We start from the raw sequence: 23554 nt of genomic DNA, 5'->3' as shown, positions 1-23554 counted from the left end.
ATTACTTGCACTTGCACAGCATCAGCATTCCGCCTCAGTATATTTGCCCAGCCAGTGGCACAAAGCAGTCCTCGTCTCCTGCCGCTTGGGACTCAGAGCTGTAAATGGCGACTGGTCTGGAGCCCTCGCTGAAGCGGCATGGGAAACTTCGGCCGGGTTCCTTGAGAGACGAGAGCTTCAAGGGGGCCGGTCTGGCATCCTCAATGGAGAGCAAAATCCGGCTGCTCCCCTGAGCAGATGCCTTTTACCGCTCCGAGTCCCAAGCGGCAGGAGATGAGGGCTGCTTTGCACCATTGGCTGGTGCAAATATACCGAGGCAGAATGCTGATGCCGCGCAAAATGAAATAGAGAAAAAGAGACAGAATGAAAGAGAGAATGAGAAAGAGAATGAGAGAGAATCGGAATGAGAAAGAATGAGAGACAGAGAGAATCAGAGAATGAGAGACAGACAGAATGAAAGAGAATCAGAGAGAGAGAATCAGAATGAGAGAGAGAGAGAGAGAGAGGGGAAGAGAAAGAGAGAGAAAGTGGGAGAGAGAGAGAGAAAGATGAGAGAATGAAAGAGAATGAGTGGGGGAGAGGGGAGAAACAGAGAAAGAGTGGGAGAGAGAGGGGACAGAGAGGGGGGAGAAAGAGAGAGAGAGAAAGAGATGAGAGAGAGTGCCTGAAGGATCCCATCCCGTCACTGGGAGTCCAGGTGCTTCAGCAAGCGGCGCACTGGATTCGTATTAGTGGTCTGCGGGATTTAAAATTATGAACTTGGTGGTCCTTGAGGTCCAAAAGGTTGGGGGTCCCTGGTCTAGGCTCTCCTGCTTGAGCAGAGGGCTGGACTAGAAGATCTCCAGGGTCCCTCCCAGCTCTATTCTGATTGTTTATCCTTAAACTGAGTTCAGGAGCCACTGAAAGGGGCAAACTCGCACCCAACGATGCTGCTCCGAGGGGGCTTAAGAGGCCCAGCCTGTTGGCTCTGCCTCAGTAGCTTCAGTTGCACATGTCAAAGCAACGTTTGTTCGTCTGCAGCTGGGGGATGCTAGCTGACAATTGCTCCTCTGTGCTCCTCTGTCTTGGATGGCAAAGATTTCCTAGGGCACGGGTGCCTGGCATAAACAGGGCAGAATGGCGGGGAGGAGGGGCCAGCCTGAGAAAAGCAGCGGGCGTCCCCTGTTGAAAAGAACACACACACACACACAGTCACGTGTGGCTTTACTCCGAGGAGACCCATGCCATCCCTAATAGCCAGGCACCTTCAAGACCTAATTTGGAGAGGTCATGTTGGCAGAAGACCAGGGACCAGGTGGCGAAGGGCACCTGTGTGGCTGAGATGCTTCCCGCCCCCCATGGAGAAATGTGCCAGGAAGGGGTGAACAGAGATAGTAAACTGGCGCTCTGTAAGGATGGGCTGTGCCTGCCCAGGTTAAAATTTAAAACTTTTTTTTTTTTATGATTTCTAAGTGGCTGCCAGCACCATAGAAAGGACTGGGGGGAGGTTGTGAAATACTGGTATACTGTACTCTCACCAAACAAAGATAAAGATAAAAGGGGCATCTGTTTGAGGACCAAGGCTGAATAGAAATAGTTCTGTAAATAAACTTTCTTTGGCAAGTTAAATATAGCGACAGCTTCATTTTTCCTGCAGAATTAATTGTATTACTCACAGGGGCAGGAGTCTCATCTGCCCCCCTCATCCACTGTGGGATGCCAGATTGCCCCCTCCCCAAGAGCCTGGCACTAGTGGAGAGAAAGGATTCGCCTTTCCCTTCCACGTTTCATGGTGGTATTCAGAAAATTGCTTCCTGCCAATTTGGGCTATTGAATCGTCTTCATCATCCTGCCAACATTCACGTTTTCCCCATCACAGCTTTAAGGCTACCTAGGAGGAAGAGCGGAACGCTGGGTGTGCAAAGCAAAAATGCTCCTCAGTTTCTTCTTGATTTGCACAATTGCTGTTGCACATCCTCCCATTCTTTGCTTCCTTTCCAGCCTTTAGCTTGGCATCCTACACCACCTTGTGGGTTAAGAGAATAATGCAAAAATCCAAAGGCTGCTTGGCCATTCAGGTCCAGCTTTCACGAAAGAGAAACTGCCTCAGTCCTCGTTGCAAAATCAGGAGGGCTGGGAAAATTTTATTTGACAAGGCAGTGAAACTTCAAATGGCAGGCCAAGAGAAGGATTCGGGAAAGACACTTTACTGGATATACGAAGGAAAACTGGCTAAAGTTTTACATTTTAAAAGGGGAATACAAATGATAAACCAAGACAATGGCCATGGAAAATCTTTTTCTAATCGGATCTACGATGAAGCTTGTTATAAAACCTTGACGAGATCTGTGCTTCTAAAAGAAAAAGGAGAAATCAAGTCCTACAAGAATATTTGATTGAATTAAAGGAGGAGACTGTTAGAAGTAAAAGGAAGGAGTATAAAGTCGGTTTACTTGATCAAGATGAAAACATTTGTGTGCAATGTTTTGGAAACCCTTTATGGACTTTTTGCTGATTCCAGGATTGAAAAGTTGGTTTAGATTCGCTTGTAGATGAGGGATAGGATATGGGATAAAGAGATATCTGTTTAACCTTCCAGGGGGTGAAGAATTATTAAATTTGTTTATAATTCTTGTGAGGAAGGTTGGAAATTACTTCCTTATATCCTTTATAATATTTTTCTTTTTTCCACTTTTCATTCATTCTTTCTAGTCTCATTCTCTCAGTTTGTCTTATTTTTTACTATTGTAATTAAGGGTTATGGTTATTATAGGAAACACATCTAAAACTTTCAAGGCATAAACAAGCACAATTTTTTTTAAAAAAAACTACCGATCCAAACACCGAAGTCAATCAAGTGGTGCTTTCAGCTTTTATTTAGTTAAATGCAGCATTCTATACAAGAAAAAAAAATTCAAACCCTTGACAGGGAACTATATTTCTTCCTAAATCAACCCGAATTAAAAGATTTCTCCCCAAATACACTGTACGGAAAATAATCTCTCCCCCCCACCCCATTTACAGCGTGCCACTCAGTACAGTTATTTTATGTATCCCAAACTTCAGAACTGTACAATTTGTTTACAAATCACACTTTTTTCCTATGAAAAATTTACCGAAAAAAATATTGCCACTTATTTTATTTGTAACAAAACAATTAGATTTTTTATTTATTTAAAAAACACAAAAAGTCAGCCAGAACTTTATTTTAAAGTGTGTGCTTGGAAGGAAACGGGTAGTGCTAGGAGAGAAAACCCAGGTGCATTTTAAAGCAAAATAAAAAGTCTTATAGCTCCTGACGCAGGTTCGGCACCTCTGGGAAAAGCTAAACCAGCGATCATCTGCTGGAAAAGAGACCCCAGGGGTGCCAATTCCAGGTTTCAGCAACAGTTTGGGTATGATTGACAGGCTAAGGCAGAATCTTTTTCCGGGGAGGCCCCTCTGAAACCTCACACTAACAGCACTAAAACAAGGATTTCGGTTCTCCTTCGAAGGTCTTCCAACTCACACAACGGAGTGTTCCCTAGCCTCTTACAACCAAGTCAACCAACAAAGGGAAAGTGGGGGGGGGGGAGGAGACCTATAGGGAAAGGAAAAAGCATGCGTAGAGACCCCCTCCTGTTCAACTTTCTGCACGCTGTTCCAAGAATATCAAGCCTTGGGGGGCGCAGATGTCAGCCACTGCGGTGTTGGTGGAGTTCCCGGAGAGATGCAACCAGAACTGAAACAGGTGCAAGGACCAGATAAGGCCACGGCTCTATCAGAGTCGCCCAGATGCTTGGAGAAGCCACCTACGCATTTCCCCCCCCCCACCTCCTAGCAGGAAAGGCTTCAGGGGGAGGCAGAAAGAAATAAAATAAAACCGAATAAAAATAAAGCAGCAGGCTAGCTAACAAGCTCCTTCTGCTTTCTCAGCAAAGGCTGACCTTGCCCTGGCCGTGAGAAACAACCCTCAAGCCAAACATTAAAAACTAAAAACGGGACACAGGTGTGGCTGACCTTCCCCAGTGTGGAAGATTTCGCTTTTGCTCAAGGTCCTGGGATTCCCTGCCGGGGGAGGCTGAGCTAGGCTAGGCTGCTGGACAAAGATACACAACGGCCACTTTTCTTAATGCCCCAGTCGGAGGTTCAAAACACCAGAAGGCCAAACCGCCCATCTTGGTTTAGTCAAAACTCCAAACTGCCACCCTCTGCAAATAGCAAAGCAGAAATAGCTGAATGTATTCCGAGATACCAAAGCCTACACCGGCCATAAGCTGCTGATCAGGCTATTTCAGGACCTGCCAGTGATGTTAGGACAACGCTCTCTGCCACGGCCGCTTGAAGATGTGTGGACTTCAGCTCCCAGAATTCCCCAGCCAGCCAGAATTCTGGGAATTGAAATCCACACATCTTCAAGTGGCCGAGGTTGAGAAGCACGGCGTTAGGTCTTCTGCTTCACTCACCTATGCAGGTATGTGAGACGAGAAAGAGGGATCCCTTCTACCAACCATTTTTCCAACTCCCCGGCCAACGGCCGCACCATCAATCTGCTTTAAAGCCACCCGTGGTGCCACACTGTGGCAGGTGGCAACCAAGCGCCAGTGGGGCAAACGTCGCTCTCTGCTCCGGAAGACAGGAAGCAAGGAGTCTCGGAAAAGAACCACTTTTATCAGCAGGCATTCATTCAGATCGCAGCCAGAGGAGAAATGGTCTCTCCACCTCCGGAGTCGAACAGGGCTTGATTCCCACGAAAGCTCTTTCTGTCTGAGGCTAAGCGAGGCCTGAGGTTTGGTGGTGACATTACCTTGTCATGCAGGTAGAACAGGCAGTAAGATCACGGAAGGTGGACAGGGGAGGTGGAGTTGGCAGGCTGAGACATGGGGATTATTGGCGGAGAGGGGAGGCCCATTATGCCACCAAACCTCCCCTCCTGCCCAGGGCAGAACCACCTTCCTGTTTCCCATGTGGTGCCAACTTGGCAACTCCAGCCCTGTTCACTACAAAAAGGCTCAACTTAATACACGGATGTCCAACCTTGGCAACTTTTAAGACCTGTGGACTTCCAACTCCCAGCATGGCTGGTTGGGGAATTCTGGGAGTTAAAGTCCACCAGTCTCAGGGGTGCCAAGGTCAGACACTCTGGATCTAACGGGACCAAGAGCCAAGAACAGCTCCACCGACAACCCCTCTACCTCTGAAATATCAACGCTTTCTAATAACTGACCATCTTGTTCGAACGACTGAGGACAGCAGCCTAAGGCTGACGTTCAGGCATCGGAAGCAACAGCAATATTCATAAAAATTCTTTGCTAGAACACGGGCACGAGGGCAGGAAAGAGACCTCCCCTCCCCCCAGCTCAAGAGGTCATTCTCCTGGGCTGAATGAACATTCCTTCTTTCCGATGCTGGAATCGCAGCCCCCGCGTTGCCTGCCCCCTGTGCTGTTAGTGTGAAGACTTGAGCGGAACCTGGGGTTTCTGGCCAAGCGCCCCCCCCACCCCACCTCCCTTAAAGAGCCCTCCAGCAGCAGCAGCCCCAAGGTGGGACTGCCGGACCTCCTTCACAGAAAGAAAACAGACTAAACTCTTAGCAGCAGCAGTGCAGGAAAACACGGGTGCTTGCTAGCCCAAGCAAGAAAGGGAACGGGGGGGGGGGGGGGATGTTATGGCATCGAACAGGACACACAAAAATAGGGACGGGGGGAGGGGCTGGGTGGGGAATAAACCCTGACACTAAAGTGCAACATGTCCTATACGCTTTGCCTTCCGGTGTTGTCAAGAGGAGCTGGCCGGGACTTCCAGTTGCTGGAGGAAAGCAGCTTTTTCAACACTGCAGGAGAAAAATTCTCGCAAGAGTCAGCATTGGGAGCCCTTTGGTGCAAGACGGAGCGAGGGGGGGGGGAGAGAGAGAGAGACAGAGAGAGAGGCATCGCCGTGTCCATGGCGGTGTGAAAAGGCTGCAAGTGGGGGGGGGGGGGGCCTTCGGAGGAAGCAACAGCAGCAGTAGCAGCTTCGGAGCAGAGGGGACTCTGCCAGCCCTCAGCGTACTCAAAACGCATCGCTTTTTGGCATCTTCAAAATCTGCTCCAGCCCAACGCCTCTGATGAAACCATGGAGCTTCATTTTATTTTTCCACTTAAAAAAAAAAAAAGCTGCCTCTGCTATGAGGCATGGCCACCTGCCCTGAGAAAGCGGGCAGGTGGCACCACATACATCCTAGTCAGCGTGGAGGAGGGAGGGAGGGAGGGAGGGAGGGAGGGAGGAAAAGAGGGAGAGAGGGTGGGAGGGAGGAAAAGAGGGAGGGAGGGAAGGAAGGAAGGAAGGAAGGAAGGAAGGAAGGAAGGAAGGAAGGAAGGAAGGAAGGAAGGAAGCCAGATTTGTTCCAGCTCTTTTTTCAAGATAAAACAGGAAGAGAAGGGGCAATATAACCTTGAAGCTAAAGGAGAAGTCAAGGGGAAAGATTCAATTTCACAGCCTGAAGGCCAGTCTCATCACCTCTAAGACTGGGGAAGGAGGATGCGGGTTCAAAGAATTCCTCAATGCCGCCTCATTTTCACTTTCCGTGCCGGACTCCCCTCGTCGTCGTCCTCCTCTTCCTCCTCCTCGAAGTCTTCTGTGTACTCGTAAGACTTTCGCCAATAGTTCTCAGAGCTGAAATGACTCCGCCTCCGGTGTTTCGGCAAGAGGACCGAGCGCCGGTTCTCCTCTTTATCCATCTCTAAAATTCGAGGTCTGCCAGAAGGGAGAAGGAAAACAGATTGGTATGCATGGACTAACTCGGAGAGGCTGAGATCCCACCCAACCAGTCTCATGTGCCCCCCCCCGCCTCTCCCTCCCCCCGGTGCCAGCCTGCCTCCCGTGGAGCCTCTTACCGGTGGGCTGCGTCAGGGTCTGCTTTGCGATGGGACCTCTTTGGCTTCAGGATGGGGTCCCGATTGCTCCCTGACAGGCGGTCCGAAGCGTAGCCAGGGACCAACACAGAGCTACTCAGCGATCGGGTCTCCAGCCGGGGGGCGTCTACTCTGGTTCTGGAAGTATTAGACAGCACAACAGCATTCGTCACTGGGGGCCGCTCAACACACACAAAACACCTTGTGTCTCACACACCCACACAAGTCTGAAGGCTCAGGGACAGGACGACGCCTTCCACGGTGGTTAAGAGAAACTCAGCTTCCCCATTGACTCTGCTGGCCAAAAGAGGGCAGGATAGGAGTCAGTTGCCAAGCATCTGAATTTTGATCAGGTGACCATGGGGATGCTGCAACGGCCGTAAGTGTGAAAAACGGTCATGAGTCACTTTTTCCAGTGACGTTGTGACTTTGAACAGTCACTAAGTGAACCGTTGTAACTAGAGGACTCCCTGTGATAAGTGCAACCCTCTGTGCCATCCCGCATGAGTGAAACACAGCAGTTAGTATATAAATGCATTTAAAAAGAAACAAAAAACCATTCCATAAGGGCGAAATAGAAACTTCCAACCTAACATTAAAATGGGAAGCAAGGCTGATTGAGCATTCTCCGAAAGCATCAGGGGAAGAAACGGCCTGGTTCAGTTTAGAACAAAAGCAGCTTTTAACAGAGCCAGGGTGCCCTTTGTTGTTAGTTTTTGTTTTTTTTAAAACTGTTTTATCATTTCTCATCCTCCATTTTCAACCTGCTTCTGTCCAAATTTCCTTATGTTTTAACGAGCCCAACTGCTCCATGCTAACCTGTTCACTTTAAGACATTTTAAAGGGATGAAGCAGCCACAAAAAGCAGCCAATGGCTGAGAAACTGAGATGCCTTTTGATATTTCAGTACCGACCCTAACATTCAAACAGGCTACCAAGTCTGCCTCGTAATAAGAGGACAGCGGAAAATTCACAGAGGACCAAGCTGCACTGAAGCGTTTTTTGGTGTCTGTTTACCCTGTAAACTGGGCACATTTTTTTGTTCCCGGCTGTTCCTTCAGCTCCAAGTTCATCAACGACTTTCCTGGCCTATAAGAAGAGTCCTCCACCCACCCACAAAAACACTTCAGCTGCCCTGAAGTGTTTATGGTCACACAGTAACCAGGCAGCTGAAGGGAATTTCCACTCCATCCATGCCAGATCCTTTCCCCGCAACGTGCTCTCTCCCTCGTCTCTCTTGGCAAAAGGCCGGATCTCCAGGACTGCAGGGCTGAGACGTGTGCACTGATCTTGGCACACAGCACGGTGCTGCACTGCTGGATGAGCGCAGGGCCAGCTGCTGACCGGCAGAAGGTGCGTGCGATGGCACCGGAAGATCTGTGCTGGCAGCCGGAGGCTTCGCGTGCACAACTCAAGATGTTGGTGTGGGCATCACAAGTGCTAAAGCAACAAAGGACCACCTCTCTCAACACGAACCTGCCCAGGTGTTTTGAGATCAACAAAGGAGGCCCTTTAGAAATTGACCTGGCTAGCGCAGGTATGGCCACAGTACGCAGTACTATACTGGAACGCTTTTTGCAGGAAGATGCCTTTAGCGGCCACTCTTCCATAAAAGGCTTGTAATCGTTGATCTTCATGGTCTAGTTTTGGATAGAATTTTAGTTTACACTCCAGATTGTCTTCCATTGTTGTAACCTCAAGTGCTTATGGGAGCATAATGACGAGGTATAAGCTTGCAAGGTAATTATTACTGTGCGAGCCTCAAAGCCTCTCTGCTCTTTTCTAGTTGCTTTCCTGATACAAATTACCGGAGACGCTAATCTCAAAGGTTAACAAAAATCAGATGACACCATTGCTTCCCTGTGGACTACAGCAGTAATTAATCTACTTCCAGCCTGCAGAAGACTTTGCTAGCAGGATGCAGATATCCTGGGATAACCGCGTGCGACTATCGGCAGGATGACAGCACGATGCCATAGTGGAACCACAAAGCTGAGTTTAATTCAAGTTCCCCTTGTGTATAAAACGGCAGGAAGCATTCAAGTTTTCAAACACAATTTCAAACACAGCCTCTGCCTGCTACTGGGGTGTAGCCGCTGGGGAATTCTGGGAACTGGAAGTCCACATGGCTTAAAGTTGCCAAGGTTAGAGAAGCGCTGACCTAGCATGCTTCCCACCTCCCCAGTTGCAAGTTCTTAAAGAACAAGGCGAGACATTTGTGTGCTAAGAAGGTCCGTTCTTGGCCTCTCCCCAACCCCAACTACTCATGGTTCAGCAATTCATGTCTACAGAAAGGACCGAGAAGTCTGCCCCCCCCGCCATTAAATAAGTGTTTCAAGAGGCAAAACCTCAGAAGCAGAAGGACGGAGGAAGCATCAGTTGCACTAACTCCAAGGTGGCATCAGAAACCAGTAAATGAGACAAACAGGAAAACAGCTTTCCCTTCAAAGAGATCCTGCCACTCACTTCCGAAGGATGATCACGGCTCTCCTCTCCTTGATATCCTGTGGTCGAATGCAGTGTGTGATTTCGTCAGCTGCGTAGCCACTGTGTGAAACAAAAGGGATTTTAGAGCACAGGAGTTTACTTTGGGAATTTTTCTTACCAAGTCTGTGACCACGGCTGTGTCTCTTTTAAAGAATGATTGGCCAGGCCTCCCTTTCTGACCAAAGATCAGATAAGCATCTATTCTGACAATGTTACAGAGGAGGAAATGGAAGACAGAAGAACGTAAGAGGTCTCCTAGATGTATTGGGAGTGCCGTTCCCAAAAAATTAGGCAGCGTTGAAATTCCTTGGCAGGCTGGATTTACATCACAGCATCATCGAGACCCCTAGGTGCTAGCCAGGCCTGTCTTTGCTAGATACCAGATATAGATATCAGATCTTTCTATGAAAAAAAATGACACTCTTCAAGCTCTTGGTCAGTTTGACAAAGTCAGGAATATTTTGCTATGCACAGTTAATATAACCAAGTATCTGTGGTCTAAAAGGCCGGCTCTCAGCAGCTCAAGAGGTCAAGACAGGTCATGTAGCATAAGCTCATGGGTATTCTTCAGCCAGCTACCAAAATCCTAAGGAAATGCACTGAGATACGGTAACGTTTTGCAGAACCAACCTCAATTCTGAGAAAAAAGTTTCAGGACTAAACTCCAATTCTTGTTTTGTAAGTTATCTGGTTGGTACTAACTGGTACTAACTGGTACACACCTCACAAAGCTATGTCTGGGACACTTAAATGCGAGAAAATACCAAGGCTATGTATCGCAGGATGTTTTTTAAGCAACACTCATGTGTGAAGTAAAAACAGAATGAAACCAATTTGAGGCCAAACAGGTGAGCACAAATTTGAAAGGCTGGGTAGATTAAAAGGTTGGGCCAGTAAATAGGATCTGGGGCCGGTATCTCCAGAAGACAGAAATGACAATGGGGGGTGAGTGTGGGAGTTATCTTCTCTCTTACGCTGCTACAGCTTGGGCACCAAGACACTCAAAGGAAGGGCCTCAGATTAACTCCTGCGGGGAATGCCTGATTTGCAACCTGGTAACTTCTTCATGAGAGCCAGTTTGGCGTAGTGGTTAAGGCATCAGGCCAGGAATCAGGGAGACCTGAGTTCTACCTTGGGTATGAAGCAGCGGAATGACCCTGGCCTAATCACCTTCTCCTTTCCTGAAAAATCTTGCCAGGAAAACTGCAGGGACTTGTCCAGGCAGTTTCTGAGAATTGGACACAATTGAACGGAAAAAGAAAAGAAAAAAAAACACCCTTCCCTATAAAACTGGTATGGTTAAGACTCTAGTTTTGTTACCAAGATCCACTGGAACCGTCATGCCTATTAATCCAACCTTGGCCACCAGTGGAAACACATGTCAAACACATTGCCTTCCAATATGAGGGATCTCAGCTATTCGAAGAGTGTCACCATATGGTGACGTTCCCAATAATTTCATCAGGTTCACTCAGCGTTCACAATCAAGCTTTGTCCGGAATTGGATAGAAACGGAACTGTTCTCATTTGTCTTTAATGCAAAAAAAAAAAAAATTTGTTTGCTACCTATTAAGAGAAAGAAAACATTCCAACTTGGTTGATCAGTTGCAAAGGCTGTTTGTAGTTGTGGAACGCTTGTCCTTTCCTACCGCAAACAACACAAACGCAGGAACAAGGCTTGCAACTGTAAATATCAGAAAGCACAGCCTAGAAGTCGGAGAACCAGGGGATGGATTTTGAGAAGCTGTGGTGAACACTAGAAGACAGGGTAACCCAAGAGAAATCAATATTCCACCAGATGTTAGGTAGAAAGACCAGAGGCCGCTTCTTGGAATTTCTGTTCCATGCCATCTTGGCAGGAGGCCTCTGATTAAGCAGGATTAAGAACCTGTCCCTGCCTACCTGCCCCTATAGCTCCCAAAGGAAGCTGCATACAGAAGTTCCTACTTCTTTGGCTGAAGGCTCACTGGCTGGATTTGGAGACTGCTGGTAGTTTCAAGAAAACCTGAAAGAAATGGAAGCTATCCCCCTTCTGAACCAGCAAAACGTTCAACTTTAAAGGCCTTTTAAGTTAACGCATAAGAACCCTGCACCTACTTACTGCCCGCAGACTGAAGTCTATACTCCTTGTTTAAAGGGCACTGAGTGGTGAGACGTCTGCCCCTTACCTGGGAAACCAGCCTGCCAGGAAATAAATGTCAAGGCACTGCCCGTTGCCCTTGGCCCTATTGTAACCGTACAAGGTTTCTTGGGGGCGGGGGGGGGGGGGGAAAGAGAATCCCACTGGTTGCCTTGGTAAACTGGCAGAGGAAGTGGAGGTTAACCTGAAAGAGTCAAGCAGCTCACTGTACAGGTGATTTTGTAAACCTGCTCACCAAAGGGCTCCCCCAGTTTGGTTAGAACCCCTTTTTTCTCCCAGCTTGGGCAATCCGAAACACAGGTGGGCTTTGTAACTGGCAAAAAGCAGTATACCCATCTTCTTATGAGGTTCTGCTTGACACAGGAAACAGAGAGCCACGGTGACCCCCAGTCAAAATTAACAACAAAAAGGTCCAAACCTGCCGTCCCAAAGAAGCAACTTGTAGACAGAATGCAAAAGCTGTGAAAATAAGAACTGCTCAGCTACCTGTGCTACTAAGAATGCTCTCCTGGTATCCTTGGGGGTGTTGGCTCTGCCATGCAAGTGAATTAGAAGCCTCCTCCTGCTAGAAAGCAGAAGGGCAATGACCACCTGCAAATTGGCCAGCTACACAAGAATATGTGTTGCTACATGTACAAATAAGCCAAGTATCCCCAGCTATCACCCTGCCTAACTCCTTTGCTACCAAAAACACCTCCGCTTTGCAGGTCATTTTTCTACGCGGCTGCTTGGCTTCTTCCTGACCATCGAGGCTACTTTGTCTCCTGCACGAACCTTAGTTAATATGTGCGAGGCGCCCTGGAAATAACACTTCAGTTTTTGCTTCTCTTTGTTGTTGATGCACCTGGGCTGTTGTGTAAGACCCTGCTGGTGCTGCGGAAAGGCTTTCCTCCCAGACTGTGTGCAGATCAGCTTACCAAGGCAAGCAGGGGATCACCTTACCCCTCACGGAGCACTTCCAAGAGCGAGACACCTTCGCTCCTCGGACCCCCCAAAAGATCGGTTGCCCTCCATTTACCATGGCAACGCTGAATCATTAGGGAGGCTTGACTCATCCTGGCAGAAAACTGGTTCCGGCTTACAAGCCTATAAATACTGTTTGTCACGAGTTTGTCCTGACCCAGCATTTTGTACTAGTTCACACTCGGGGCTTGTGAAGAAGCAGCAGCAGCACCATCTTCATGAGGTGCTAATTGCCACAGGCAATACTATCTCTTTATTATGCAGGATCATCTCCATCGTTTTGTTTTACAGGGGAAAAAAACAGAGATAGAAAGTGGTGGGATGTACAGGAAAAAAAAGGGGGGGGGGGAAAGGGCCAAGGATTGCAAGTTCCAGCTGCAGCTTTACAGCTTTAGCAGAAACTGCTCTGGATAGAATCGCTGAATAATTATTCCTTCCTCCAGAGAGAGAAAAAAAGAAGTGATTGTTTTAGAGAACTAAGACCTTCTGCAAAATCCACCTGATAGGAAAGGACAACCCTCGGCCCTCAATGATGAGCATGGTGGGTAAGTCCTTCTCACCATGCCCTCCCTAGGGGGCAAAGTCAGAGGTTAACTGCTGACTCAGAAGAGACCCTCAGGCCTAGCAATGCCAGCCTTCATTTGCTCCGCCGTTGCCTTACTGTGCGCTGCCGAGGCTGCGTTTTGTTCTTAAAAATGCTGCCGTAGGGAACTGATCAGTCATGCCGTTCTCCAATTTGCATTCTGAACAAGTCATTAGGCTCGCATTCAGCAGGAAGGTGCACCCTGGCAGTCAAAACATTTCCAGCAAAGGTGCAAACCCACACAAGCCTTATGCAGAAGGTGCGTGAAGTAGGGCAGAATGTCCCTTCTTCTTCCTGGATTCCTGATGCCTACAGTATGATCTTCTGGGGTTTTCTCCCCACGCTGCGCTTTCTTCTGTCGTGGAAGGCACTAACTATTCTTATTCTGGACACACTGCTCTGCACTTACCTTAAAATGAACTACTTTCTACCGTTATAGCACCTATGTTGCTCACATCAAGCTTCCTTTGGCTTCTACAGTTCCCAAGACTGCCTGCTCTCTGTAGAGTCACCCCACACCAAGTCTGGAACTCAAATATTCTGCCAGCTGCAATCTAAATTGCATACTTAGTTCACCTCACCAACCCGGTTTTGGCCTTATCTTACACAAATCTGGGACTGTGCTGTGAAACGACTTCTCTGGGCCCAACAGCGTATTAGCGAGATGGCTAAAACCAAATATTGAGGCTTGTTCATGGCTACAGACCTAAGCCTCAGAAGGCTCTGAAAGTTCCCAGAAGACATCTTGAAAATCAGCGTTTCAATAAACGAGAACCGCTTACATCCAGGCAGACTGAGCCAGCAAAATCCTTTGTGGCTCAACAAGGAATCTCTAACCCAGTATTTATCCCAATATTTGAGGGGCTGCCACAAAGAAGAGGGGGTGAGCTTATTCTCCAAAGCACCGAAGAGCAGGACAAGAAACAATAGGTGGAAACTAATCGAGAAGAGAAGCAACTTGGAATTAAGAAGAAACTTTCTAACAGTGAGGACAATTAACGGTGGACCAGCTTGCCTTCAGAGGTGGTGGGTGCTCCATCACTGAAGCTTTTTAAGAAGAAACTGGACTATCATTTGTCTGAAATGGTATAGGTTCTCCTGCTTGTGCAGGGGGCTGGACTAGAAGACCTCCAAGGTCCCTTCCAGCTCTTTTCTGTTCTATGGCGGTCAAACATCCCCTCTTTCAGAATCAACTGCAGAGAGGAAAAATGGCTCATGCAGAGATGAAAAGGGCTCAGATGGCCTCAAGCAAACCAAGTCACTGCGTAGGCAGGTGAGACAAGAGTCCAAGCTCCGGGGAGCTTCCAGGGTGGCATTTCCTTACCTGAGTACAGTGACACTCCCCCTTCGCACGGGCAGGAAGAAGACCGGCTCGGAGACCCTGATGGGCTTGAACTGGAACTTGCATCCGAAGCAGAGTGCTGAGTCACTGAAGAAAGACACTGACACAATCGGCCTCTCAAAGATGTGGATGGGGTCCACGTGGGAGACGATGCAGCCCCCTGGCTGGTAGTCGTTGATCACTGCACTGTTCACAAAGCCCTCAGGGATGACCCGGTGTTCCACCAGCTTGTGGATGACCAGGTCGTGAACCCACTCAGGAATGGTATCCACTTGCCCCCGCGGGTACAGTCGCTCCTGGCCGGGGCCTCGCCTTTGCAGCTGAGACCCATAGGTGTAGCCCTCCCCAAAGAAGTACTTGTTCCGGAGTGGGGCCCTGTCCACCGTGTGCTCTTTATAGAGGCCTTTCTCAGCTCGGGAAACCACCTCATCGATCCGTGCTTCGATCTTGACGCATTCCTCGGGGCTGAACAAGCGAAGCTGCCGGATGCCGCTTTTGACCTTCTGGGCCTCCTCTTCCTCTTCCTCCTCCCGTGGGGGGTCTTCGGAGTCGGTGGGCTCAGAGTCAGAATCGTGGTGGTGCTTGCGCTTGCGTTCAGGGGCTCCCCCCCCAGCTCCGTAGGGGGACTCGGCAGGATCCCGCCTGCTCTTGCCACTGCTGCTCTTGTAGCCGTCCCGGTAAGGCATCATCGATTTAAGCTTCTCTCGTAGGTCCGTATATCCACTCCCAGCCATGGCCAGTCCCCTGGTCACCGCTGCCCTCTCGGTTAAATTCCCTGAGGTGCGGTTGGAAGGGCTGGTGAGCGGGATGGCCTGCTATAATATTCACGGCATGGTCCGGCGTTGCAGAATGAGCCCCGGGAGGAAAGAAAGCCAAAGGCCTATAGTTTGGCCTTCCGGATGGGGAGGATGCCTCCTCCCCCTTCTAAGAGTTTCCCCTTGCCCCTCCCCCGGAACAGGGGCAAGGGGACCCCGAGTCTTGCGAGAAAGTTACGTATTCAGTTTCAACCCAACGCCTGAAAGGAGATGGGCACCGAGCCCGGCATTTCCACCTGGAGCCACCTATTTTATTCCTGCAACCTGTGTGCCAAGACTTCGGAGATCTCACCTGCAGGGAGAAATAAGTTACAGGAGATGGTCAGTAGACGGGATGCTGAGAAAAAGCCCTTACGTGCCCCTGGGGAACCCATCCCACCAGCCTTTTTCCCTGGGCAAGGGGCCACAGGGATAAAGTCAGGAAGGGCTGACCAAGAGGGCAGGAGAAGGGCAAAGAGCCCCGGTCCTCTGCTTCAGCTGCTCTTCCTTATTCGACCTGAGGCAAGCCAAGCGGGCTTCCTCTCTGCCCCTTCCCCCCAAAAGGAGCCACTTGGGCCCCTTCCCCCCTTTCCCTTCTCCGTCAGGCTCAGAGCAGGAAGTGGCCCCGTTGACACCAGCACGGAAAGCGCAGCATCCCCGCCGGCCGCGCGGATTCCCCGACAAGTGACTCAGGCAGCCTGCGGGTGGGGGAAAGATCCTGCCGCCCCCCTCAATGAGGAGGGGGGCGGCTCTTCCTCTGCGGAACCTTTCACATCGGCCTCCCCCCACATTCTGCTTTCTGCTGCTTATCAGCCCCCGGAAAAGGTGGGGGTCTGGCCCGCAAGGCTCCCCTCCCCCAGGGAGGAGGAGGAGGAGGAGGGGACGACCCCGCAGGACCCCCCCGCCTTCCCCCTGTCACGTGGTCACGGGGGGGGTCAGGCTGCGGCCGCCAGCAGAGCCAGTGAGGCGGTAGGGACCCCCAGGAGGGGACAGGCCCCGCCGAGGCACCCCCGGGCGTGGGGGAGGCCAGAAAGGGCGCCGGGGCCTCGCCCGGCCGGACTCACCGCGCTCCGGCCGCCTCGGCCGCCCTCACCACGCGCCGCCCGAGCCCGGCTGCCACCGCAGCGCCGGCTCGGCTCCCTTCATGGCGGCGCAGGCGCGGCGAACGAGGGGACGAGGCTACCGCCGCTGCTCCCGCTGCCCGGATGGCTCGCTACGTCACCCGCGGCCGGCCCGACATTATAAATAACTTCAGGGCATCCTCCTCCTCCGCCTTCTCCTCAGAGCGCAAGCCGCGCCTCCCGCGCAGGCGCAGCCGCCGGTGCGCCTCACTGCGCAGACGCCGATAAGCCCCGCCCCGGCCGCGCGACGAAAGGAAGCGGGCTCTTGCCCGGAAGGGCTCTGCGCATGCGGGCCTCGCCACCAACGAGCGGAGGGGGTAGAGCGACACGCGGGGTGGTGGTGGTGGGGTTGTTTCAGAGTAAAGAACGCTCCTGCGGAATGTTCGGGGGGGGGTTCTTTTGAAAGAAAATGCGAATCAGGAAGGCCTTTCCAGAGGCTTGCGAAACTCCCCTTCGTGAATGTTATGCAATGGGCATTTCTCTACGGTGGCCGGAAATCAAAACGGCCTGTAAAACGCGAGCGTGAAAAGGCGGCTGGAGGGGTCCCGTTGCGCATGCTCAGCCGGGGAAAAGCGCAGGCGCACAAAGCATGCATCTTCTCGCCCGGCGGTGTGAAGGTGCCTAACGAGTCTACGCTCGGAGACTGAGGTAAGGGTGGGGGCGTGGCCACCTTGGCGCCGGTTGGCTACGTTTTCCTGCCAGGCGGAGTTACCTGAAAAGGATGCTCACATCAAGCTTCCTTTGGCTTCTACAGTTCCCAAGACTGCCTGCTCTCTGTAGAGTCACCCCACACCAAGTCTGGAACTCAAATGTTCTGCCAGCTGCAATCTAAATTGCATACTTAGTTCACCTCACCAACCCGGTTTTGGCCTTATCTTACACAAATCTGGGACTGTGCTGTGAAACGACTTCTCTGGGCCCAACAGCGTATTAGCGAGATGGCTAAAACCAAATATTGAGGCTTGTTCATGGCTACAGACCTAAGCCTCAGAAGGCTCTGAAAGTTCCCAGAAGACATCTTGAAAATCAGCGTTTCAATAAACGAGAACTGCTTACATCCAGGCAGACTGAGCCAGCAAAATCCTTTGTGGCTCAACAAGGAATCTCTAACCCAGTATTTATCCCAATATTTGAGGGGCTGCCACAAAGAAGAGGGGGTGAGCTTATTCTCCAAAGCACCGAAGAGCAGGACAAGAAACAATAGGTGGAAACTAATCGAGAAGAGAAGCAACTTGGAATTAAGAAGAAACTTTCTAACAGTGAGGACAATTAACGGTGGACCAGCTTGCCTTCAGAGGTGGTGGGTGCTCCATCACTGAAGCTTTTTAAGAAGAAACTGGACTATCATTTGTCTGAAATGGTATAGGTTCTCCTGCTTGTGCAGGGGGCTGGACTAGAAGACCTCCAAGGTCCCTTCCAGCTCTTTTCTGTTCTATGGCGGTCAAACATCCCCTCTTTCAGAATCAACTGCAGAGAGGAAAAATGGCTCATGCAGAGATGAAAAGGGCTCAGATGGCCTCAAGCAAACCAAGTCACTGCGTAGGCAGGTGAGACAAGAGTCCAAGCTCCGGGAGCTTCCAGGGTGGCATTCCTTACCTGAGTACAGTGACACTCCCCTTCGCACGGGCAGGAAGAAGACCGGCTCGGAGACCCTGATGGGCTTGAACTGGAACTTGCATCCGAAGCAGAGTGCTGAGTCACTGAAGAAAGACACTGACACAATCGGCCTCTCAAAGATGTGGATGGGGTCCACGTGGGAGACGATGCAGCCCCCTGGCTGGTAGTCGTTGATCACTGCACTGTTCACAAAGCCCTCAGGGATGACCCGGTGTTCCACCAGCTTGTGGATGACCAGGTCGTGAACCCACTCAGGAATGGTATCCACTTGCCCCTGGTACAGTCGCTCCTGGCCGGGGCCTCGCCTTTGCAGCTGAGACCCATAGGTGTAGCCCTCCCCAAAGAAGTACTTGTTCCGGAGTGGGGCCCTGTCCACCGTGTGCTCTTTATAGAGGCCTTTCTCAGCTCGGGAGACCACCTCATCGATGCGTGCTTCGATCTTGACGATTCCTCGGGCTGAACAAGCGAAGCTGCGGATGCCGCTTTTGACCTTCTGGGCCTCCTCTTCCTCTTCCTCCTCCCGTGGGGGGTCTTCGGAGTCGGTGGGCTCAGAGTCAGAATCGTGGTGGTGCTTGCGCTTGCGTTCAGGGGCTCCCCCCGCAGCTCCGTAGGGGGACTCGGCAGGATCCCGCCTGCTCTTGCCACTGCTGCTCTTGTAGCCGTCCCGGTAAGGCATCATCGATTTAAGCTTCTCTCGTAGGTCCGTATATCCACTCCCAGCCATGGCCAGTCCCCTGGTCACCGCTGCCCTCTCGGTTAAATTCCCTGAGGTGCGGTTGGAAGGGCTGGTGAGCGGGATGGCCTGCTATAATATTCACGGCATGGTCCTGCGTTGCAGAATGAGCCCCGGGAGGAAAGAAAGCCAAAGGCCTATAGTTTGGCCTTCTGGATGGGGAGGATGCCTCCTCCCCCTTCTAAGAGTTTCCCCTTGCCCCTCCCCCGGAACAGGGGCAAGGGGACCCCGAGTCTTGCGAGAAAGTTACGTATTCAGTTTCAACCCAACGCCTGAAAGGAGATGGGCACCGAGCCCGGCATTTCCACCTGGAGCCACCAATTTTATTCCTGCAACCTGTGTGCCAAGACTTCGGAGATCTCACCTGCAGGGAGAAATAAGTTACAGGAGATGGTCAGTAGACGGGATGCTGAGAAAAAGCCCTTCCTTACATGCCCCTGGGGAACCCATCCCACCAGCCTTTTTCCCTGGGCAAGGGGCCACAGGGATAAAGTCAGGAAGGGCTGACCAAGAGGGCAGGAGAAGGGCAAAGAGCCCCGGTCCTCTGCTTCAGCTGCTCTTCCTTATTCGACCTGAGGCAAGCCAAGTGGGCTTCCTCTCTGCCCCTTCCCCCCAAAAGGAGCCACTTGGGCCCCTTCCCCCCTTTCCCTTCTCCGTCAGGCTCAGAGCAGGAAGTGGCCCCGTTGACACCAGCACGGAAAGCGCAGCATCCCCGCAGGCCATCCTGCGGGTGGGGGAAAGATCCTGCCGCCCCCCTCAATGTGGAGGGGGGCGGCTCTTCCTCTGCGGAACCTTTCACATCGGCCTCCCCCCACATTCTGCTTTCTGCTGCTTACCAGCCCCCGGAAAAGGTGGGGGTCTGGCCCGCAAGGCTCCCCTCCCCCAGGGAGGAGGAGGAGGAGGAGGAGGAGGGGACGACCCCGCAGGACCCCCCCCGCCTTCCCCCTGTCACGTGGTCACGGGGGGGGTCAGGCTGCGGCCGCCAGCAGAGCCAGTGAGGCGGTAGGGACCCCCAGGAGGGGACAGGCCCCGCCGAGGCACCCCCGGGCGTGGGGGAGGCCAGAAAGGGCGCCGGGGCCTCGCCCGGCCGGACTCACCGCGCTCCGGCCGCCTCGGCCGCCCTCACCACGCGCCGCCCGAGCCCGGCTGCCACCGCAGCGCCGGCTCGGCTCCCTTCATGGCGGCGCAGGCGCGGCGAACTAGGGGACGAGGCTACCGCCGCTGCTCCCGCTGCCCGGATGGCTCGCTACGTCACCCGCGGCCGGCCCGACATTATAAATAACTTCAGGGCATCCTCCTCCTCCGCCTTCTCCTCAGAGCGCAAGCCGCGCCTCCCGCGCAGGCGCAGCCGCCGGCGCGCCTCACTGCGCAGACGCTGATAAGCCCCGCCCCGGCCGCGCGACGAAAGGAAGCGGGCTCTTGCCCGGAAGGGCTCTGCGCATGCGGGCCTCGCCACCATCGAGCGGAGGGTGAGCGACACGCGGGGTGGTGGTGGGGTTGTTTCAGAGTAAAGAACGCTCCTGCGGAATGTTCGGGGGGGGGTTCTTTTGAAAGAAAATGCGAATCAGGAAGGCCTTTCCAGAGGCTTGCGAAACTCCCCTTCGTGAATGTTATGCAATGGGCATTTCTCTACGGTGGCCGGAAATCAAAACGGCCTGTAAAACGCGAGCGTGAAAAGGCGGCTGAAGGGGTCCCGTTGCGCATGCTCAGCCGGGGAAAAGCGCAGGCGCACAAAGCATGCATCTTCTCGCCCGGCGGTGTGAAGGTGCCTAACGAGTCTACGCTCGGAGACTGAGGTAAGGGTGGGGGCGTGGCCACCTTGGCGCCGGTTGGCTACGTTTTCCCTGCCAGGCGGAGTTACCTGAAAAGGATGCTCGTTGATTGGCCAAAGTGAAATCCGCGCGCGGAGAGCCGGCCAAAGTGACTGAAAGCGAAGAAGTCGGTTCCTCTTTGAAACGCCTCCCATGATGCCTTGCGCAGGCGACTCTGGCCAACCCCGGAGCATTATGGGAAATTCCTTTTGCAGATTCTTCCAGCCAGGGATCCAGACCCATCATCCCCAGCCAGTCCTTGGGAGCATGCTCGCAGCCCCAAAAGGCCTTCCTTAAAGGGTCTGCTTTGCAGTGCAGAGAGCGAAGGTGGCCCAGGGAGGAGATGGGCAGCACACAAATCAAAATAAATAAAATTTAAGAAACCTCTCCTCCCTTGGCAATGAGGGCATCCCGGCCGTGCACAGCGAGCAAGTTGAAAAGCACCGCTGAAGCCAAAGCGCTGCCGTCTGAGCCCCGTTTGCAGCTCTGCGGAGCAAAGACGTCGATGGATGGGAGACCACTAGGAAATCCCAACAGCACTGGGGACTGTTCAAAAGCAGAAGATGGAAATCCGCAGAGCTGCAGAGCATGGAGCCAGGTGTGGGTGGGTGGCCCTGCTCCAACTTGGTCTGGGGGGGACCAAACTTAGAGCAAAAGCGAAGTGCAAAAGAGCCCACCCCAGACTTTGCTCTTCTGGCTGCTGAAGACATGCCAGTTGCCATTACGTGACCGCAAGGGAACACTCAGAAGTCCCTTTTTCAATGCTGCCATACTTTTGCTGTCATTATACAAGCGGTCGTAAGATGAGGGCTACCTGCGTCTTCTTGCACAATCTGATGTCATGTTTCCAAAGCCGCTATTTAATACAGCTGCCATATCTTGCCTTAATAGGAAACATTGTCTAAAGATGGATCGACTGCTTTTATTAATGAATAAGTAAAGAGTTACAGTTTGGAGAGACCATAAAACAGGAGGAAAATAATTATTTAAAAAATTTCAAAAAACTTTTTTATACATATATTTAGTCTGGATACAAACAATAGATGAATCATCATCCTATTTTGCTCAGACATTTCTATCTAACATCTGGCCATCAGCTGTCTGAAACAGAATATTGAGCCAAGTAAAAACTTGGCCTGCTACAGCAAAATAATTTCTCGCTTTGGCCATAACCACCAATTTACACCCAATGGAGAATGTGCTGTCTGGCTGACATTTTGCTGGCCAAGTCAACTGGTTCATATAGAATAACTCTGTATGAAACATCAATAGATGCTTCTAGTCCACATAAAAAAAAGACAAGATGCTTCTAAGAGTTCTTTGCAATTGCCGCTAAGTTAAGTGATCCCTTTTCCAATTCAGCATCTGAAGGGAGCTGGGAAAAACAGAAGCATCCATTACATCACACAAACCGGCCGGATGTGATGCCCTGAAGTCACCTTGCTCACATTCCCACCCCTAAATCTGGAGATGACAATGTGGACGTCACTGAATCCTATAGGATGAGCTGTTTACAGCTCAGCTATATCTTCCAGTAGTAGAGCCAGGATCTGTTCTGGAATCTGGAAGAGAAAGAGAGAGAGAGAGACGCAGAGCAGCAGATCCAGTCACAACAAAGTAATCTCGCTTGGGGGCAGCGTGAGCTGCTTTTCACGGGCATGCAGCAGGCTCTCCATGTGGGTGGCAATGACACGACATAGTTCCAGGCCCTGCAAGGGAGGGGTGGGGGTGGAAAAGAGGACACAACGAAAGTCAGGACATGCCTCTCAAGGGTTTATTCAGAACTAAAAGCTGCATAGTCTGCCATGGTGGGTCAGCCTATTCAACTTACTCAAGAGTTCCAGCACTTCTAATGCTCCCATCCTAAGCTCATGGATCCTAGATCAACACTCCTGTCCTATCCCTCCAATAGAACCTGGATAGCCATTTTGCCCTACTCTGCAGATATTGGGGGGGGGGGGCGGTGTCAGGACAGCAAAACAAATGAAGCGAAGCATCTGGAACACTTCAAAGGTTGCACCCCAATACCTTATCAGAATTAGGATGAGGAAAACACCTACCATCTGAATGTTAAGCTTCACAAAGCCAATGGAAGAAGACAGGGGAAGAGACAGGGAAGGAGACGGAGAAAGGAGGAAAATGAGTTAAGCTTCAACATATTTCCAACAAAGTCAAAATACATCTTAACAGAGCCAATATTCTGAAGAGACTGGCCAAACTTGCTGTATTCTTTAACAATCAGGCAGTCTAAATTTCAAAAAGAAAACAAGAATGCAAACTCCACAATCAAATCATGGTTTGCATCTTTCTCATTTTATTTTTTGTTTTGCTATTATGTGGAATAAATAAATAAATCTTCCTCATTTTGCTTATCTTCAGACTTTTAGTTTTGTTTTATGCTTGCCTTAAAATTTGACAAATGCTTTGTCTGAGAAAGAGCACCCAAAATGTTCCCCACATATTTAAGAGGTATGCACAAAAGCCAGCTTAAGTCTTAAGAAAACCCTCTCTAGTTTCCCCAATAATTTCCCTGAGAAGCAATTCCTTAACGTTTTTAAAAGGAAAATTCAATCATTTGAAACGCCTCCCATGATGCCTTGCGCAGGCGACTCTGGCCAACCCCGGAGCATTATGGGAAATTCCTTTTGCAGATTCTTCCAGCCAGGGATCCAGACCCATCATCCCCAGCCAGTCCTTGGGAGCATGCTCGCAGCCCCAAAAGGCCTTCCTTAAAGGGTCTGCTTTGCAGTGCAGAGAGCGAAGGTGGCCCAGGGAGGAGATGGGCAGCACACAAATCAAAATAAATAAAATTTAAGAAACCTCTCCTCCCTTGGCAATGAGGGCATCCCGGCCGTGCACAGCGAGCAAGTTGAAAAGCACCGCTGAAGCCAAAGCGCTGCCGTCTGAGCCCCGTTTGCAGCTCTGCGGAGCAAAGACGTCGATGGATGGGAGACCACTAGGAAATCCCAACAGCACTGGGGACTGTTCAAAAGCAGAAGATGGAAATCCATGAGCTGCAGAGCATGGAGCCAGGTGTGGGTGGGTGGCCCTGCTCCAACTTGGTCTGGGGGACCAAACTTAGAGCAAAAGCGGTGCAAAGAGCCCACCCCAGA

General features: G+C 51.1%; 2 protein-coding genes across 2 annotated transcripts; both read right to left on the bottom strand.

Annotated features, from left to right (window-relative positions):
- Positions 1 to 2828: 2828 nt before the first annotated feature.
- Positions 2829 to 16465, bottom strand: LOC131185203 (RNA demethylase ALKBH5-like). Its single transcript, XM_058157506.1, has 5 exons — positions 16224 to 16465; positions 14348 to 15472; positions 9317 to 9397; positions 6833 to 6988; positions 2829 to 6692 (listed from the first exon to the last, which is right to left on the bottom strand). The coding sequence occupies exons 2-5, from the start codon at positions 15097 to 15099 to the stop codon at positions 6497 to 6499; spliced, it is 1185 nt and encodes a 394-aa protein (XP_058013489.1). The 5' UTR covers positions 15100 to 15472; positions 16224 to 16465; the 3' UTR covers positions 2829 to 6496.
- Positions 16466 to 17721: 1256 nt separating this feature from the next.
- LOC131185338 (RNA demethylase ALKBH5-like) lies at positions 17722 to 19983 on the bottom strand. The gene is made up of 3 exons (XM_058157779.1): positions 19728 to 19983; positions 17877 to 18994; positions 17722 to 17747 (listed from the first exon to the last, which is right to left on the bottom strand). Exons 2-3 carry the CDS (start codon positions 18619 to 18621, stop codon positions 17722 to 17724), a joined length of 771 nt encoding a protein of 256 aa, XP_058013762.1. The 5' UTR covers positions 18622 to 18994; positions 19728 to 19983.
- Between the last annotated feature and the right edge of the window lie 3571 nt (positions 19984 to 23554).

The sequence above is a fragment of the Ahaetulla prasina genome, chromosome 14 (genome assembly GCF_028640845.1).
Source record: "Ahaetulla prasina isolate Xishuangbanna chromosome 14, ASM2864084v1, whole genome shotgun sequence".
NCBI lineage: Eukaryota > Metazoa > Chordata > Lepidosauria > Squamata > Colubridae > Ahaetulla > Ahaetulla prasina.
Note: the sequence above shows the minus strand (reverse complement) of the source record. Positions and strands in the feature narration are given on the sequence as shown.

What these genes read in the sequence shown, in the direction of transcription:
- LOC131185338 (XM_058157779.1), bottom strand. Translation starts at nt 18,621, where the DNA reads ATGGCTGGGAGTGGATATACGGACCTACGAGAGAAGCTTAAATCGATG. An exon ending in GGGAGTGTCACTGTACTCAG is followed by an intron (nt 17,748 to 17,876) that starts GTAAGGAATGCC and finishes TCCTCTCTGCAG; the next exon opens with TTGATTCTGAAAGAGGGGAT.
- LOC131185203 (XM_058157506.1), bottom strand. Translation starts at nt 15,099, where the DNA reads ATGGCTGGGAGTGGATATACGGACCTACGAGAGAAGCTTAAATCGATG. An exon ending in GGGAGTGTCACTGTACTCAG is followed by an intron (nt 9,398 to 14,347) that starts GTAAGGAAATGC and finishes TGTTTCACACAG; the next exon opens with TGGCTACGCAGCTGACGAAA. An exon ending in GCCGTGATCATCCTTCGGAA is followed by an intron (nt 6,989 to 9,316) that starts GTGAGTGGCAGG and finishes TAATACTTCCAG; the next exon opens with AACCAGAGTAGACGCCCCCC.